We start from the raw sequence: 20,707 nt of genomic DNA, 5'->3' as shown, positions 1-20,707 counted from the left end.
CTAATTCATACCGATATCTGTAGCTGCCGTCCGTCCGACATACACACTGATTTTTGTCCTTTTATATGACGAGCGTGTAGTGTTGTCTATTGGCAGTTGCTTTTTTAACTTAGCAAGTTCACACAACAGCTCCCCATCCGTGCAACTCGTAGCATTTGCATACCGACTAATGCAAGTGCTTGTAGCATTAGTCTTTACAAATGAAGCAGTTGTGCTTGACGGATCTGTCGTTGGTGGTAAGAAGACCGCAGTAGTGTCCGAATCAGTTGATTGTTCAGTGGTGGTGGTGGTGGTGGTTGTCGTCGTCGTCTTCTTCGATAAGGTAGTAGTTTTTGAATCAGGTGTTGTCTCTGAAAATTTTAAAGTCATAATTAATAAAAAGGCAAAGTATTGCAAGGCAACTAATAGTCCCCCACCGGTAATGATTTCTATTATTAACAAACAGATTACTTATGTCAGGAAGTATAAGTCACAGTAAGGTCATAGTCACCTACTTATTGCACTCCTCCATCCCAAGTTGTCCTTGTACACCAAATCTGTTTACTCCAGGTGAGTAAATATAGAAGATTTTCGCCGGACAACCTTGTTCGAAAGTAAAGGTCAAAGGTCAAGTCATATGTCACAGTGACTTAATTCTTGCACCCTGCCATCCCAAGATGTCCTTGTACACCAAATCTGGTTTGGTTTGGTTTAGTATTGTTTAACGTCCTATCAACATATATGGTCATTAAGGACGGCCTCCCCTGTGTGCAAGATGCATGCGTGTAGTGTATGCGTGTGTTTTGGGAGGCTGCAATATGTTCGTGTTTGTCTCCTTGTGATAGCGCAGAACTGATTCCAAACCAAACCAAACCTGTCACATTATAGTGACAACCGTTGAACCAGTTGTTGCCAATCCCCTAAATACTCAACATCTCAAATATAGCAGTGGGTGCAACCTATTTATTTCAGTCGCTTTAGTGTCCCCAAGTAGAGGACACAAAAGCAAATCCTAAATTCTGCAGAGGGTTCCCACATTAATCGCCTCTTACGATACATGCAGTGGGTAACAGCAGTGTGTTCTTTTCTCGAGTCCCGACCTTAGGACCATATACGGGCGAACCAGTTGTTGCCATCCCCGGGGGCTAAATGCTGAACGTTAAGCCGGGAATAACAACTTCCATTTGTAAAGACTTTGCTATGTCCCGGCCTGGGTTTAGAACTAATTGCTTTCCTCACCTGGGCGAACGCTCAACATAACAAAAATATGTATATCTACAAAGGATTTTTTTTTAAATCCAACGGTGTATCCATCAATGTAAAGCTGTGTCATTCAAATATATCATAAATACCATACAAAAACAGTTCAATACCTATACTTACAATTATATCTAAAATTTAAAACTCCCGCCTTATAAAAATTTCACACAAATTCGTTCAATAGTTGGAACAGCGTGTTGTCGCGTGCTGATTGGCAAACAAAGTAGTACTTTGAAATTTTAACAAACACTTAAATTTTATTCCACAATTCAATATCAATACAATTGCGTATAATATGTCCATAGGGTGATTTAAGTTTATCTATAGAAATCTGAGCTGGAAGTATCATTTGAAATTGTTTCGATTTTACCCCGGAACAAATTTCGCGCATGGATAAATACAGTGTACACGGTAATCCGACATTGCCCTCCACGAGGGAGTTATTTTTGGAAGTTGAATGAGCAGAGAGAAAAGTGCGAATTTTTGAAGAATCCAGATGTGAATTTATTTGTTGATAGTATGGGAACCTGCACTACAGTCGGAAGATTCTACAACCGCCTCGTTATTTGACATGTCGTCAGAAACTGAGGAAACCTTGGCTGATAGACACGTGATACTGATAGTGTTTGGAGTGAGTGATCTTGCGACAGACCACAGGGGTTCGTTACAAATGTCTGAAATACACATAGCCTATGCCTTGTGTATGTTTATGTGTGCTGTGACTCATATCGATAGGTTTATAACATATGTGTATTTCAGACATTTGGAACGAACCCCTGTGGATCAGTGCAGGGTAACAGACGGTATTTCTGATAAATTGCATAAGTATTAAAATTGTTTCCGTTGCCGGCATTGGTTATTTAAACCAATGTGCATTTCGTACGATATTGTAGACGTTGATCTTGTTTTTGTTGTAATAAAAAAAATCAAAAAAATCTTTTCTTTTACACAATTACATTGTCATGTCTCATGATGCCAAGCGATATTTCAGCAGCTGTCATGTTTGTTTACAATGGATAATGCAGTTGTATTAATACGCTAAGAATTATGTCTCGTGGTGCATGGTATTTTAAGTCCTATCAAAGACACAGCTTTCAAATAGCCTATATAGTGACAATGCCATGCAAATGTAAATGTATCTTCTTAATCCCTTTCTTTCTTTTCTTTGCAGAATTAGCAATAGTGTTTCACCGTAATGTAAATTATATCGTCTTCCAAAAAAACAGAATCACTTATATTGAATGTTAATATAATAATATAATAAACCATTGTTTAATTTCCATTTCCCTTTCTTGTTTGATGAATCTTATTACTATGGATATTTGACAATGGTTTGATTAATCTTATTACTATGGGTATTGGACAATGGTCTGATCCGTGTTTGATTAATCTTATTACTATTGATATTGGACAATGGTCTGATCCGTTCCATTTTCTGCGATTCCTCAACCATTTAAGGAGAATGCATATAATTTAAAAAAGAAATTTTGTTTAATTGGTCGGAAGATATCTTCAATTTACAATTGCAACTGTAAGACCTTCAGCCGTTGTCATATATATATATATAAGGACTTATTTATTTATTATCTACTATATATATATATATATATATAGGTATTTACATGTACATATATCATTCTACAACCTGTCAGGTGTACGAAGTACACAAACATAAAATATTTCAAGTATAAAATATGATAATATGTTGTCATGTTCACATAAATTTACACACTATATCCGCTTATTTGGCTTCATATATATATACAAGCAAATAATTCATTTTGCATGGTGTTTCAATGAGCTAGCACCATAAAGTCGGCATCAGATCCGCGCTATTACAAGGAGGCAAGTACACCAATTTACCCCGTCTCCAGCATACATACACACTTGCACAACACACATGGTGGCACGTCCTTAAATGACCTTAGATGTTGATAGGACGTTAAACAAAATAAAACCAAATCATTTGGCTTAAAAGTATAAGAGGAGTTAAATGATCATTAACATAATTGTAGTTTTAAATTATATTGTATATCGACCTACTTGTCTCAAACTTACAATCACTGAGAAAAACTTTCACGTCTATGTTCACGTGTACACCTGTGTAGCATAACAGATGAAAAATGTATCCACTCAAAATGGCCACTTTCAGCTTCTTGTTTCAAAGTTTTTACATTTATGGTCGTTTCACTCCACCACAAACGTTGTGTTTGCCGGAGACAGGCTATAGTGCCATATTTGCCTCTTTTTGTGATAGTGCGGATCTAATGCCGAATTTATAGTGCTATATTACTGAAATGCCATGCACAGCAGTCCGCCTGGTCAAATTTTAATGACAATTGATACAAATACATCAACATACTGCTTCCAGCATTAATGCAATAAACATTACACGTATGGAGGTAACACTAATTCTTAGTATAATTAAATAGAAAATGCTTCGGGTGTCTGATTCATATTTTGTGAATTAGTATAAAAATAAAGAGCACCTAGAGTCAGACCCCAGGGACGTCGTCACATTGCTTTCACAAAATCCCATTTAGTAATTATGATTCAACGTACCTGCTGACGAACAATTGAACTGAACTTGCAGGTATTTGTAAGTGGCTGGACAGGGGTCGCCGCCATATTGACTGCTGGAAGGAGACAATGTACATGTCGATTTCCCGTCACATTTTGATATGATATCAGTAAGCACGTCATTGTAACAGTCAACCATCGACATCGCTGTGTGGTGGCAGGTGACCCGGTTAAATCGTCCGTACTGCGCGCTGATCACGCCTATCCTTCCACCACACATGATTGTGTGTTCTTGATTTTCACAGACATTTAGGACCTCGAATCCTGAAATTATAAACAATTTAAATTGCTTGCCTCAATAAGAATGGGTATTTAATAGTAAGTGTCTCTGTTTAAAGTTTTGCGCCTGCCAGTAGGCATGTTGTATCCCATTTCATGTTATCATAAGAGGCGACTAATGTGGATCCCCTGTAGAATCGGGAGTTTTGTACCATGTCGTCTGCTTAAGGTCTATTTTGAAGGACTCTACACACATTTAAGCTTGGCAATGAGCCAGAGAATAGTAGCAGCAATAGGAACATAGGCATACGCGTTAGAACCATTGATGGGAGATTGATGGGTAACGAAGTTTTACGTGTAAAATCAATCTCGCTGTCTCGTCGACCGATGCCACATTTTTACAGACAGATCGTATTCTTACCAGTTTACCCAGAAGATAAAACTGTCCACACTTGGCATTGGCTGCAGATTATGTCATTGTCAACAACTTAAACTTTTTGGAGGCACACATTTTCGGTATCTGACCAATTTTAATGGTGTCAGTCGACCAAATAGTCCCTTCAATACTGAGGAAGGACAAAAAAAGCAGAATGAGAACATTCCTAAACAGAGGTTTGAAGGACGAATTCCTTGGGCGAGATATGGCTTCTGGACATGTTTAGCCCACCATACACAAGTTAAATTTTGAGACTGATCGTAAAATGAAGGTGGCCGACTTGAGGCCATCTTGAATTTCGGGAGTTTAAAATTCATCAGCTCAGCGTCATTTGTTCAAGCTTCACACGTAGATTTCGCAAGGTCCTTAGTTGTCTAGTTTTATTTTTTGTACCGATTGGCAAACCAAGATTGGCAATAAGTGTCCATCTCAAATTTTAATAGATAAAAATGTTCACAACAATCTGGAGATCTTTCTCAAATTTCACATGTAGATTCGTGATTGATGCAACATTTCTGTAATTCTTTTTGTAATATTGACCCTGCTTGCCGTTCAGCTTTCAGAGTAGGGGCAACGCCTGGTTTTTCCGTTGTCAGTATAATTTGATCAGGTGGAGTACTGTGCTAGGTTCCATTGACATGGTTATTATATGAGATAGCGCTTATTATGTCGGGTTTGTTGTAGTTTATCGTCCTATTCGGGGAAATTGTAAGGACGTGTCTTCATGTTGTAATGTATATGTGTGTGCTGAAGGCGTTAAATTGCTCTGCTAACGCATTTAGGGTGCTACTGTGTGTAATACGATGCCGAAGCACCCATACTTTGTACTTGAGCCGAAACAGCTATTACTTGTCTTAACCAACACAAAAATAATAATAGTCACAGTTGTTTCATCTGCTAGTAGGGTGTTGAGCTTCATTTTGAGCTGTTCCATACATAAATTTTATTGGCTAACCTGCCAAAAGAGCAAGTGAGCTTAAGCCGTGGCGCGGCGACCGTTGTCCGTATGTCAATCAATTTTTGTGTCGCCTACGACGGATGTCGGAAAGACACATAGGCGTTGCTTTTCCGACGGCGACGGCGGCGTCAACAATGTTAAGGTTTTGCGTTTAGCTCTGTTTCTGACAAAGCTACACCAACAAAACCTCGATCATAGATGTAGCATGGGTAGTGGAGCCTACTGCACTAAAAACATTTCATTGATTTCTGCATTTTTTGGTAAAAACCTCAAATTTCTGGACTTAGAAAAAACCTCAACGTTAAGGTTTTGCGTTAAGCTCTTGCATATTAGGCTATTTCTGACAATGTATAAGAGCTAGACCAACAAAACCTCAATCATACATGTATCATTGGTAGTAGAGCTTTCTACTCTAAAAACATTTCATGGATTTCTGCACTTTTTCGGATAAAAACCTGAAATTTCTGGATATTTCATTATGTTATGATTTTGCGTTTAGGTCCGTTTCCTTATGTACTTGGGTCACACACTGTAGGTGTATCATAGATGAATGCACTTCACTCTTTCCTAACATTTCATGGATTTCCTCCATTTTGGGTGGAAAACCCTCACATTTGTGGACTCAAACTTAGGGCTTTTTAACAATTTCAATTCTCTTTAAATATATCCTAAGTACTATGTCAAATGCTTATTATATTGACAAAGCGGGACAGGCGACACATATAATTACTCGTAATTCTTGTTCCTTTAAACGACTTCTTTTGAAGAGTTGAAAGGCCAAGAGTCATGGTATTTGGCTGATAGCCTTCTTGGTTAGAGCCCCACAGAGTTTGCGAACGAAAATGATCCCGACCCACTTTCAAGGTCAAAGGGGTTAAATGTTATAACCTCCAAACGACTTCTAAGAAACTTATAACAGGTTGTTTTGAATAGCCAAGAATCATAGGCAATGACAGTTAGCCTGCAATTTTATTTAGGCAATTTTGATCAGTTTTACCTTTCAAAACTTTAATGGTTAAATGAGAGATTAAGAGAAAATCAAGTTAATGTGGTATATCGAAAAAGGCCATCTAATTTTTCTAACCATTCTAAAAATGAAACATGCATCAAGGAAATCATATAAAAAATTGAAAGAAAAAAACTCATGTTCCCAACAGAAGTAGCGATAACAATGAACTGTCAGAATCCAAGATGGTCGACTTACAGTGACATCTTGTTGATCGCACCAATCTCAAATAAAATATGTTCTAAAAATCAAGTGAAACCAACGTCTGAAATTTCAGAAAGAGACATCAACTAATTTTTGAGAAATAGCGAAAAATGTAAACGGATCAAATGAAACCTACATGTGCATGTGTATTTTAAAATGATCTCTCAACTACTCGTTGAAAAAAAGGGATAACGAATTGGAACTGTAATATCTAAGAATGGCATCTTTTTGTTCTTCTGATCAATTGCAAAATGATACATGAAAAATTACCATGGGGAACTTACATAGGAAATTTGGGAAAGAGCCGTCTAGTAGTTCTTGAGAAATAACAATAAAAGGACTTGCTAATTTTAACGGACAACGGACGAAGGAGAACGGCGATTTGAACATACGATGGTGGGCGCAAACATACACGTTTACAAAAACTGTTGTGATCTATATACATACAAACACATTCAGGCGCTACTTTTACAAAACATCTACGTAGAAGAAAGAACTCATTTATGTAAAACTACGTAAAACAGAAACGAAGGCCAGCATTTGCTTAAAATAATATGTACACCAACGCAGAAAGTCTTCATTTATATGATTCTGTACATACCAGCACATAAGGTCGTCGACATGATTCCGCTACACACAGCCAACAGTACAGTCCAGCTTTTCATCGTTAATAATCTCCGTTTCTTTCACGTTAATTATCTACATACTATGTTGCGCAAACCGCTATTCCAACCATAGCTAAACTCCGCTATCTCATCGATCCCTGGTCTTCAAATAACATGTCACTTTTTTGATACTGCTGTAGTTGATATCCAGTTTGTCAATTTCACGTTTAATTTTAAAATATACGCATGCTCGTCTGTGCAGTGAAGCTTACACATTTCATCTATCGTTAAACGCACAAGCTATTGGTCGAACTAATATCATTTATCATTACATATATTCGTGATAAACCGCTGATAATGAACATTTATGATGGTGAGTTTGAATTCTTTACGAACGTTACTAGGACCTGCATCCATATATCGGGACGTGAAATTACTATCATGCCTGTATATATATCACCATATTCTATTTTGTTGACATCTTCGAAGGAAATAGATATGCTTTAATCCGTCAGCCTCTATTACAACAGAGTAAAAACATTGTATTTTTTTATCTAAGTGATAAGTTGCATTCTTCAATCGGATTACTTTTAAACTCGACATGTCTATTGCAAGCCGACTAAACTCTTATTCAAGGAGCAATGCCGTTCCTGTATTTCATCAAATTATATATCTTGTGTATAATATAAGATGTATCAAAAACAATGGAAATATTGTAATTATAAAACATATATTGTTTATTTGATGACATCTTACATGGAATGGCATTTTGTGACATGAGAAACCAATCTGGGACCTGAATTGCTACTTAAAATGAATGTCAAGTAACAATGTATCTTGCCATACACGTCAGTTGATCCTTAATGAGGGAACATCTGCGTTTTTTTGACGGGTGAAGAGATAACCGACAAAAGAATACACCCATACATCGAAATAAAAGTTGATCAACTTGGGGCAAAATATTAAGAAAGTAAAGATTTAAAGGACGACTATTGAAAATGTATTGGGAGAATCAGACGAGGTGCTCCGATTTATTTTGGTTTCTAATTTCCTTAGTATTTCCTTTTGATGGTATCCCACCTGGCAACTGCCTTATATTAACCTTAATCCCAATTTTAGCAAACAAATATGTTTCGGACAGATAATGTCTTATATTTCAACGACAACATCCTCTTAGTGAATGTAGGTCAAATCAAGAAATGTCGCGAACCAGGATGGCAACAGCGACATATGACACGCTTATGAGCACAAACAACAACATCTACCCTCACATCCCAGTAAAGAAATAGAATATTTCCCTAGAAGAGACCATAAAACGTACTGCAACTGCAACATTTGGAATATTTAAATGTTTCTTCTGTTTTCTAATATCTTTTTAGTTTCCTTCCGCCTCCCTTGGCAATACTACTTCTACAGCTCGGGGATCGCAAAAAGAGTATATCTGTTGTTACCAACTGCATTTTTCGTAAGAGGCGAATAATGCTATCACAAGGAGACAAATACACCAACTTGCCCTGCCTTCGGCACGCATACACACATGCAGGCATACACAACACACATGCAGGCGCGTCCTTAAATGTCCTTAGCTGTTAATAGGACGTTAAGCAAAATAAGACCAAACCAACCCTTGAAAATACCGTAATTAGGCCTCGGTGTTGAACATAAAGAGGCTAGGGAGACAGTGAGAGGAGACGACCTAAAATATCATAATAGTAGTTGTTATCCCTGCTGAGCGTTCCAACACCTCAGTATTGGTAACAACTGGATAACCCTATCGCAAAGAGTTTTATACACGAAAATACGGTACCGTTTCCAGCACACACGTTCACAGGACGTTAACAAGATAAAAACAAAAACAAAGAAAACTTCTATTGCGAAATGAAAACATAAACAAGTTACAATATAAGGAGCGGCAATCCTACTCATTTCAGTGTTACCCCACGTGAAGTTTGGAGTCCTGGCACTAAAAAGTCGACGATGTATGGTTCAAAGGCAGGAGTCTGCACATCATCACTCACGGTTCCCTCTTCCAATATTTATCGGCTGACAATATTTTGTTGAAATTAATTCATATTTAGGGAAGTACAGATACCTGATTTCACGGTATATGTTTATGTCAGTCCCTAAACGCTTTGGTATTCTCGCATACTGGGGCTCTCATTTCACAACACCTTTTCTCATATTTTATTTTATTAAGTTATCAGCTGTCTAATGCTATACCTCTGCTTTCGTTTCGTTACCGGAATGGTATATTGCCCTGGATGCCTTCGGCATGGTATTTCAATAAGGTAGCCGATCATTCCTAAGTCGACATCCTATCCGCGTAATCGCACCAAACAAACATGTATGCATTATAAATGTGGAAGCACGTCCTGAAATGATAAGCTATTTATAGGACTTTAAACTAAATAACATAAACATTATGGGTCGGTTCCATTAGGGTTGGTTTACCTTTATGTTGCTAAACGTCCAATGTACAGTTAATGTCATTTAAGGAGGTGGTATGATGGTGTATTTGCTTCCTTGTGATAGCGTAGATCTGATGTCGACTTTTGAGTGCTTCATTACTAAAACACAATGCCGAAGGCACAGTTATTCAGTCCGGTAGCATTAAACCAACAGCGGATTAACTTGTTACTGCGATAACCCTTAATGCTGAACGTCATCACAGGGGTATTATTTTTAAGGACTTTTGCATGTCCCGGACTGGGACAGAACGCACTTATACATTCATCTCTATGGCAAACGTTCAGCACCAAGTCCCTAACAGAGGCGCTGGAAATCAAAAGGTTGGTAGGATATAGAGAATAAATAATAAATATCCCATATGATGCAGCATATTTGTTTTGGTCGCTGTTGTGTCACCAACGAAAACAGCAAGTATAGGTGTGCGGATCTATTAAACAATAATGCTTAGTAAGCATGGCATGTTATACAAATTAGATGTCATTGTATGATTTATGATTCCTCTGCACATAAACTGAAAATATCAATAACATTTGTCATTAGATGCCTTTGTGTGATTATAAATTATGCGAAACCGATCCGTTTCTGCAACTGATATCCACCACGATATCCATCATAATAGCCTACGCAGCATGCATAATAAATACATATGTATTTAACAAAATAGGTCCCTTGTCCAATTCATCTTCTCTTGTCCGGTTTATGCAACTGGTTTCCACCACGATATCCATCATAATAGCCTACGCAGCATGCATAATAAATACATAAGTATTTAACAAAATAGACCCCTTGTCCAATTTATATTCTCTGTCCGGTTTATGCAACTGATATCCACCACGATATGCATCATAATAGCCTACGCAGCATGCATAATTCATACATATGTATTTAACAAAATAGACCCCTTGTCCAATCAAGATACTCGTACCGAACGTAACATGTCAGATAAAGTCTTTAAGAGGATGTTTTGGTTTCGAAACTACTTTTTTTACACGCTATTATAGCTATCAACTAGTATAGGCATGTGTAACTGCTGTTTCCGGGTTAACATTTATATTATTCACACTAGTAATTTGGTGACTTTGATTTGTGAACTTCACTTTGATTTGTGAACTTGTGTTTTGACATTGAGAAAAAGATGTTGATTTGTAGCGATATGATCAGTGTTAAAGATAAAATTGCTGTGTCAACCAATAAGAGGCGACACGCAATTTCATATGTTATAATAAAAAATATTAACTTCAACCGCGACCACACATTGCCAACAATCGATAAATTTTGAATCTTGTATTGTTGTATTTATCTGTGATAACTGTTGAATTACAGTATCTGATCAAGATACACGTAACAGGTCAGATAAAATCTAAAATAAATGTTTTGCTTTATGCTTTTTTAAATGATATATTTGTTATTTTTCATTAACTGAACATGATAGAATATGTCACGTATTTGTTTGATATCAGCGCATTCAATTGAAATTGTGCAGATAACCACAGCGTAGAGGAATATTGGTGGTTGTACTGGGTTAATCTTCTTACCAACAACTATGGTCATTTAAGAACGTGCCGCCATATATAGGTGTGCTAGAGGCGGTATGTTGTGTAATTTTCTCCTTGTGATAGCGCGGATCTGATGCTTACCTAACTAAAAGCCAATTTCGAAGGCACCCAGAAGTGCATTCACATTATACTGAAGACGGGTGAACCAGCTGTTTCGATTAGCTTTAATGCTGAACGTTAAGTAGGAAAGAACATCTGCCATTTTAAGGACTTTGGTATGTCCCGGCCTGGGCACAGAACCCATTCATATTGCTTGCCTCACTTGGGCGAACTTTCAACATTAAACCCAAACGTGAGCTATTGCAAAGCGTAATGGTCGTCCTTAAACCGGGAAATATATTTAATTTAGACTGATGAGACAGGACACCAACGTTTGTTTAACCTGATCAATTAAAACAAGAGGCCCAATGGGCCTGCATCGCTCACCTGGTATAAATCTCACACTTGCAACCTTAAAAGTGATATAAAATAAAGCTACAGGCAAAATATCAGTATTTATAATTAAAGTCATTCAAAAGAACCTGTTAAAAGATTTTAAAACATTTCACCCCTGTTACTTTGAAAGTTGAACAAAGTCATTATGTTGAACAAATTGTATAGCCTTTCATCTCAGTATGCAGCTTGCAAAGTATCAACATCCTGGGACCCATGGTTATTCAGAAGAGGTCGTTTAAAGATTTTAANAATATCATCACCCTGTGCATTTTGGTTATTCAGAAGAAGTTGTTTAAAGTTTTTAACATATTTGACCCCTGTGACCTTGAATATGGGTGAAGGTCATTTATTTAAACAAACTTTGTAGCCCTTCATCTCAGCATGCTACTGGCCAAATATCATTATCCTGGGCATTTTGGTTATTGAGAAGAAGTTGTTTAAAGTTTTTAACATATTTGACCCCTGTGACCTTGAATATGGGTGAAGGTCATTTATTTAAACAAACTTTGTAGCCCTTCATCTCAGCATGTTACCGGCCAAATATCAACACCCTGGGCATTTTGGTTATTCAGAACAAGTTGTTTAAAGTTTTTAACATATTTGACCCCTGTGACCTTGAATATGGTTGAAGGTCATTCATTTGAACAAACTTTGTAGCCCTTCATCTCAGCATGCTACTGGCCAAATATCATCACCCTGGGCATTTTGGTTATTCAGAAGAAGTTGTTTCAAGGTTTTTTTAAGACAATTGACCCCTGTGACCTTGAATATAATTGAAGGTCATTCATTTGAACAAACTTGGAAGCCCTTCACCCAAGCATGCTACTGGCCAAATATCATCTCCCTGGGAAGTTTGGTTATCGAGAAGAAGATGTTTAAAGTTGTTAACATATTTGACCCCTGTGACCTTGAAAATGGGTGAAGGTCATTAATTTTAACAAACTTTGTAGCCCTTCATCCCAGTTTGCTTCTGGCTAAATATCGACACCCTAGGCCTTTCGGTTATTAAGAAGAAGTTGTTTAAAGTAAAATATTGACGCCGGACGACGGACGGACGGACGACGGACGGACGACGGACAGACGACGGACGCCGCGCCACGGCATAAGCTCACTTGGCACTTTGTGCCAGGTGAGCTAAAAACCTGACATTATGAGAATCCCAAGTTTTCTTTCAATATTGTGATGATGTCGTATGCTGAATTTGATTTACTTTTAATGGGAGTGGTGCCAATTATGGCCTCCTGGTGGCTATTGACAGTGAGGTATTGGTGTGTGACCAGGCCAGTTTGGTCGACATCCGGATAATGATATGACATGATCTAAGGGCTTGGCTAAAGTAGCAGGTTGGTATTGCAGTGTAAGTTGAAACTCTGTCCGCTGCTATATTTCCTATGACCGTCACAAACCTTGTATTACGCATCCCTACAATTTGGGAACTATCAGCGTGTCGATGACGACATGATGGTTGACACATATGTCTGCGAACAATCCACAAATGACAGTGTATGCAACCATTTAATATTAATGACACAGGAATTTAACATTACTAAAAATATCATGAATTTGTTTGAAATAGCGCATCCAATCAATAACGGCATCCTGAGCCAACGATAACGACCATGTGGCGTGTTGAAAGTTGTCAAAAGAGAGCTTCCCTCATCAAGCTCTACGTTCCAGAAACCACTGTGAGCGTCAAGAACACTAAATACTTTTGCGCGATTCAGTTGAGGTAGAATGTCCTCAATAGTCAGTATAGAGGATAGTGACTGCGTTTCAACGCCTTATTAAGATCTTGGGGATCTATAAGTTTTTCTGGATTCACGAGCATTACCATGATTGATACCCAATCAGTCGGTTCCGTGACGGGCGTTATCACATTCATATATTCAAGTCTATCAAGTTCAGTTTTGAGTCTATCCTTCAGCGCTATATGGACTGTACGTGGTGCTTGTACCATTGGTGGTACAGCAGGATCCACTACCAAATGGTAACGGCCTTGTAGTGTTCCTATCCCTTCAAAAACATCCGAGTAGCTCGTAGCAATGCTATCAAACGTGAGAGTAGATGTCTGAGCGTCTTTTAGAGACAAGATTTTTTCATGTTAAATCCTTATAAGCTATATTTCTTGCATCAACTTATTTCCTTTCAATGTCGTGACACAGTTCTTGAGCACGATAAAATCAGTCATGTAACTCGCGCCGTTCCTAGGGTTTATAATCCTCGATTTCACATTTCTCTAACTTCCTTTAACAGCTAAGGATGTTTATGGACTTGAATCCTTGTTTATTAAGAATGCGTGTATATGTGCTTGAGGCAGGGGCAATTGCATTCTGATAGCGAGGATCTGAATTAAGGTATTGGTAAGGACTGGTTCACCTGTTGTGACCCGGCAGAATTCTTTGCTGGTTGCCTTTGACATGGTATTTCAGTGAGGTAGCACAAAAGAGTTGGCATAAGATCCGCTTCAACTAGGAGGAAAATACACCAACATACCCTGCATTAGCACTCATACCCACAAGCACGCATACATAACACACATGACCGCACGCCCATAAATGACCTTAGCTATTGGTAGGGTTTAATATCCTATCAACAGCATGTGTCATTTGAAGACGTTTCTACTTATGTGTAGCATATGCGTGCACAAGTATAAGGGTATGTTGTTATTGATTCCTTGTGATAGCGCAGATCTGATGCCGACTTTATAGCGCTACCTCGCTGAAAAACCATGCCGACGGAACCTTGCACAGCATTTTGCTCCTTCACATTATACTGACAACGGGTTAACTAGTTGCTGCCATTACTTCAAATGCTTAACGTTGAGCATGAAATAACGACTACCATTTTCAGGACTTTGGTATGTCCATTGAACTTTGGACAGACCCATTGCCTACTCCCTCGACAACGATATTGTAAACCAAACATTTGTTCATACTCACGATCTCATCAACTTGGCCTCTGTTGTGTGCCGGAGGATCTTTTTACCATTTCATTCGTCATTTGCATTTTTGGCAGAAAAGACCGGTGTATTGATGTAGTGGCGCAGCGTCCGTCCGTCCGTCAACTTTTCCTTTAAAACGCTACTAGTCCTGAGCGACCAGATGGATTTTGACTTAATTTTGCGTGAAACATTCCTTGGGCAAAGGGGACGCAATTTTGTATAAATGTAGATGGCTGGGGCAAAAGAGCAAGGCCCACTGATGGATTTTTTTAAAATCCTTCTTCTGTTCGATTGAAGGAATTTACACCGAATTTTGTCCATAGCATGTTTTAGCAAAGAGGAATCAATTTTGTATCAAGAAAGAGAGAGTGGCACCCCTGGTGGCAGAGGGGCGGGACGAAATACGTGAACTTAAGGTTAATCTTTTAAATAAATCTTATTTATACCATTCTTAGGCAAAGGCAAATCATTTTAGTAAATAAAGAGGATGAGACCATAGGAACGAGGCTTAATAGGGGGACTTGAAGTAAATCTATTTATTCCTTCTCCTTTAGTTCGATTGGAGGGATTTTGACCAAATCGTTTGAAGAACATCCTTAGGCAAAGAAAACTCAGATTTGTATAAATATAGAAAAGTGGCCACCCTTTGGGCAAAGGGGCGGGCCCAATTTGGAGAACGTAGTAATACATGTTTAAAATCCTTCTTCAACATGCTTTAGGGAATTTGGAACAAATTTTGTCCAAAGCATTTTGTCCAAAGATGTCTCAATTTTGTATAAACTAGGAGTATTGTCCCTCTGGGGACAGGGGGCACGCCCAGTAAGGGAATTTGAGGTAAATTTGTAGAATCCTTCCCCTTTAGTTTGATAGGAGGGATTTTAACAAAATTTTGTTAGTGCAGCCTTGGGCAAAGGTACCTCATTTTGTATAGGCAGAGACAGTGGCCCCATGGGGGCAGAGGGGCGGGGCCCAATAAGGGAACTTTAGGGAAATGTTTAAAATCCATCTCACTTCATGGGGGAAGAAAGAATGGACCCAATGAGGTACTGGTGTTGCTGAGAGACAGGATTTTATATTTGGAAAAAGTTATTATATTGAATGAGAATATTTTACCATGGTTGCTTCATTATCCCCGTGAGTGATACAGCCCTATGGACCTCTTGTTTAATATCCTCATTATCATTATGCTATCATCATTATGACACTAAATTTATCATCATCACATTGATATATTTATCATGACACTGAGATGATCAGTTTCCCCATCATAAGCATGACGCAACAATCACTAGAAGCATTATCATATTGATATCAACATTATCATCCTCATCCTCATATACATGTGAGTGTTAATTTGCCAAAGCATACATTATCTCTCTCATATCTTTCTTACTTTCTCTCACCCTATTTTCTCTTCTGATAGATATATATATATATAGTCTTCATTTTCTGATATACAGATATATGGAAAGAAGCGAGGATAAGATTAGCTACATACAATTAAGGAAATATCCTTAGCCACACTTTACATTTCAGTTCTTGGTAGATTCATACAACTGTATTTATGTATAGAGAAAACTGAGATAAAGTATACATGGATAATGTAGTATACCATGATGCTAGGTTGGAGAGACAGAAAGAGTGAGGGGGAATGTGATGATGGGAATGTTGGTTACAGTAGAACAAGTTATCATTTCAACATTTCAGTAGCAGAATAATAGTTTTAATAGTTATATCGTGTCAGCTCAGTAAACTTAGAGTTTTATTATCTATTACTGTTATCCCTTAATAAGTTATCTACAGTGTAACTCCTGAAATTGAGGGGTTCTGGGAGATAATCAGAAGGTTTTGCCACTTTTCCCGCTCTTTCAGAATGTATGTCTATATACATGTTTTTCTTCTTTCCCATTTGCTGTATATGTTTGTCCTTTAGTAGTGGCAATGTCGATCATGGTCGACAATAGCTTTGGTTCTGTTCCAAGGCCGGGACAATCCAAAGTCCTTAAAAATGGTAGCTGTTATTCCCTCATAAGTCTCTGTTATAGAGGTTTTTCTGACCTTGAATATGGGTGAAGGTTATGCATTTGAACAAACTTAGTACCCCTTCATCCCTGCATGCTACTGGCCAAATATCATTACCCTGATCATTTTGGTTATGCAGAAGAAGTTGTGTTTAACAGGTTTATTTTAGACAATTGACCCATGTGACCTTAATCCATATGAAGGTCATTCATTTGCTTAACTTGGTAGCCCTTCACTCCAGCAATCTACAGACCAATATTCAAAAGATAAAGTTTTAACATATTTGACCTCACTGACCTTGAATATGGGCGAAGGTCATTCATTTGAACAACTTGTTAGCCCTTCATCCCAGCATGCTACTGGCAAATAACATCACCCTAGGGCTCTTGGTTATTCAGGAGAAGATGTTAAAAGTAAAACAGCACACCTTCTTCTCTGGAACTAAGAGATGGATATCAACCATATTTGACTGGAAGCATCCCTAGGTGGTGGAGATTAAAAATTGTACAAATGGTTGGGCTAACCCGACAGGGGGCTGAGGGACGGGCCAAAAAGGGGCAATTTGGCTAAATTGCTACAAACGACTTCTTCTGTAGAACTATGCACTGGATATCAATCATATTAATTCAATAGCATTCATGGGAGGCAGGGATTTAAGATTGCACAAATGGTGTGGCTGAACCCCCGGGGGACTAAGGGGCGGGGCTAAAAAGGGTTATTTGGCTATATTGCTTTAAGCGACTTCTTCTCTGGAACTAAGAGATGGATATCAACCATATTTGACTGGAAGCATCCCTAGGTGGTGGGGATTCAAAATTGTACAAATGTTGGGGCTGAGGGCGGGGCCAAAAGGGGGCAATTTGGCTATATTGCTATAAACGACTTCTGTAGAACTAATGCCATGGATATCGATCATATTTGGTCAGGAGCATTCATGGGAGGCAGGGATTCAAAATTGTACAAATGGTGGGGCTGACAACCTGGGCTAAGGGGTGGGGCCAAAAAAAGTTAATTACTTGGAAATGGTTGAGATCCCCACCATATAAAGAGAAGAATGTACATTTGCTTCCAGGATGGCTATAGGGTCTAGTCCCACCCTTGGGGACATAACCCCTGGGCCATAACTTTAAAACGGTTGAGATCCCAACCCCAAAACTATTTATACAAATGCTGGGCATAAAGAGACGAATGCAGTCATGATATTAGAATAGACCCTGGGGTCTGAGCGACCCCTAGGGACCTAGTTTCTTAGTCACAGCTTGGAAACAGTTGAGAGCCCCAACCTATAACGATATATACAATTGCTGAGTATAATGAGATGAATGCACATATGCTTCCAGGATGGCCTTGGGGACTGACCCACCCTTTGAGACTTAACCCCTGGGTCATAACTTTAAAATAGTTAAGATCCCCACCCCAAAACTATATATACAATTGTTGGGCATAAAGAGATGAATGCAGTCATGATATTAGAATTGATACAGGGGTCTGGCCACAACACTAGGGACCTAGTTTCTTAGTCACAGCTTGATAAGAGTTGAGATCCCCACCTCATAACAATACATAAAATTGCTGGGCATGAAAAATCTAATACAGATATGCTACAAGGATTGGCCTTGGGGTCTGGCAAATTCCCTTGGATCTCATTTGGAGAATATTTTGCCATGATTGCTTAGATATCTAGGTGAGCGATACAGGCCCTCTGACCATCTTGTTAGTAGACGTCAGCTTATCCCATTTGGTCACCAAAGCCAGCTAGAAAACTCACAAAAAACAACAATTTTAATTTCAGTAATAATTACCATTACTTTAGTATGCACATTCAATACCTACACCTATCTTTGTAGCCGAATAAACAAAGGTTTAACGACATCCTGCCTTCCCTACCCGCAGGTGACCCATATCTCGACGATACAGACACAGAGTGATCTCCCTTTCTCAAAAACCTTTTATGGACTCGCAAAAAAAACACCATTTAGCTTGGAATAATGCCCTTTTATTATTATAAATAAAACAGCAATTCTATACAGGTAATATATGAATACACATAAACAGACACTCTACAGAGGTTATACAATATATGACTGAAAACATACAGCTTGTATAGATCCTTGATAGTCAGGTCTGAAATAAAGGTTTGATAAACCTCATTAAAACGAAATTTTGCAAAATTATTATCCCATTATCGGAAACCTAAATTGTCAAAGGTTTAAAAACACCACAATATAGAAGACAAATGATATCATGCATTTGCTGATTCTTATTATTTTTAACAGTTATTCAATAAAATAACACTGATTATCATGGGTCTAAGAATAAGCAGATCTTCCATATTAAAACCTTTCTCCGATGACTTGCTATGACACTAACAAATGACAGACTGAAAATCAGATGGGAATTTCGAATGAAAAATTTAAACTAGTTTGATGCTCTGTTCTATAGCGTAAGGGAGATCATCCTTATTTTAAATTTCTATTAAAAGCAAAGGGGAGACTGTTCTGTCTGACCAGCTTGAACAATAAATCTCAAAAAAAACAAAAAGATGCACTCAGTGAAAATGTAAGCTTGTTTTAATCTATATTTAAATGCCTGAGGCTTTGCATTGGGTATAAAGTCATAAATCAAAGCAAATAGATTTTTAAAAAGTATGATACACCTATAGAATAGTAAGCATATCATATATGTATTTCCAGTCTTGAAAGGAGAGGTCAGAAATGAAAATTGTACAAACAAACACATTAGATTTAGGGCGACAGGAAGGGGAAAAAAGGAATTTATCTGAACGAATACTGAACATTCACACGTATGTTGCAGTTATGGAGGAGAGGTGGACCTAAAGAGTCTGGAGGTATATATATACACATGTTAGGTTTAGGATCAGTAGGTAGGGGAAAACAGGCATTTATTACCATGAATACAGTACATGCACATATTATGTTAAGTACTGTATAAATGAATATTTGGCTTAGGATAAGAGGTAGGGAAGATAGAGGTATTTATTAGAATAAATACAGTATATACACATGTGAGGTTTAGAGGGGAGATAGGGGAGGGACAAGACATGAATTAGAATATATGTATACAGCACATACACATTAGGTTAAGCAGGAGACTAGGGTAGAGAGGGAGACATTTATTAGAACAAATATAGTATATACACATGTGAGGTTTAAGAGGGGAGATAGGGGAGGGACAAGACATGAATTAGAATATATGTATACAGCACATACACATTAGGTTTCCTTGGAGACTAGGGTAAAGAGGGAGGCATTTTTTAGAATAAATACAGTATATACATGTGTGCATGAGTCTCGACATGTCAACAGATAACAAAAGAAATGATCATGAGGCAGCAGCACCATTTGTTTACAAAGATACAGAATGAGACAGTTACAAGCACAGAAGACTACATTAACATATTTTGTTCTAAAAATAATTGTTCAGACATGTTTACCTAGATACACTGAAATGAGTACAGAAAGCGTGTATATGTTGACTGAACTGCATGCAATCTTCTCTTCTTTGGGTTTGTTAGTTTTGGAACCCTATTGCTACTCTATTAGAAGTTATTATTTATGCCAGTGACTTTAGAAATAATGGGAAATACCTCCTGTGCATCTGAATTGGAATGTTAACTATCATCCAATCATTTGTTTTTCTAAATACCATTTAGAAGATTAAATTTAAATTTTATACATGATCAACAGTAGAAAATATAGATATACATGTTACTTTCATTTGGAACTTTTGAACAAACACATTTCTCTCACTGAGAATTAGAAAAATCAGAATACTGAAAAATACTTCAATTTTGTATAGAAAGAAAAATGTATTAACTTAAATGATATCTCTATATCAATCTTCCATGGTGACGGGATTTGGTACAAAAATATCTGTCTATAACGGCCACTTCTCTACCACAAACACCTATAAAGATCACCTATATAAAGGTATAACAAATACCAAAAAAAATCTGTCTATGAAACATTGCAACACTTCTGTATAACAAACACCTTTAAGGAATACTTCAGTATAAT

General features: G+C 37.8%; 1 protein-coding gene across 1 annotated transcript; it reads right to left on the bottom strand.

The window, feature by feature from the left end:
- On the bottom strand, positions 1–4,026 carry LOC110464566 (integumentary mucin C.1-like). Its single transcript, XM_021519839.1, has 2 exons — positions 3,802–4,026; positions 1–350 (listed from the first exon to the last, which is right to left on the bottom strand). Exons 1-2 carry the CDS (start codon positions 3,962–3,964, stop codon positions 1–3), a joined length of 513 nt encoding a protein of 170 aa, XP_021375514.1. The 5' UTR covers positions 3,965–4,026.
- Between the last annotated feature and the right edge of the window lie 16,681 nt (positions 4,027–20,707).

This window comes from Mizuhopecten yessoensis, unplaced genomic scaffold (assembly GCF_002113885.1).
Source record: "Mizuhopecten yessoensis strain PY_sf001 unplaced genomic scaffold, ASM211388v2 scaffold11009, whole genome shotgun sequence".
Classification (NCBI taxonomy): domain Eukaryota; kingdom Metazoa; phylum Mollusca; class Bivalvia; order Pectinida; family Pectinidae; genus Mizuhopecten; species Mizuhopecten yessoensis.
This window is presented reverse-complemented; position numbering and strand designations above follow the sequence as displayed.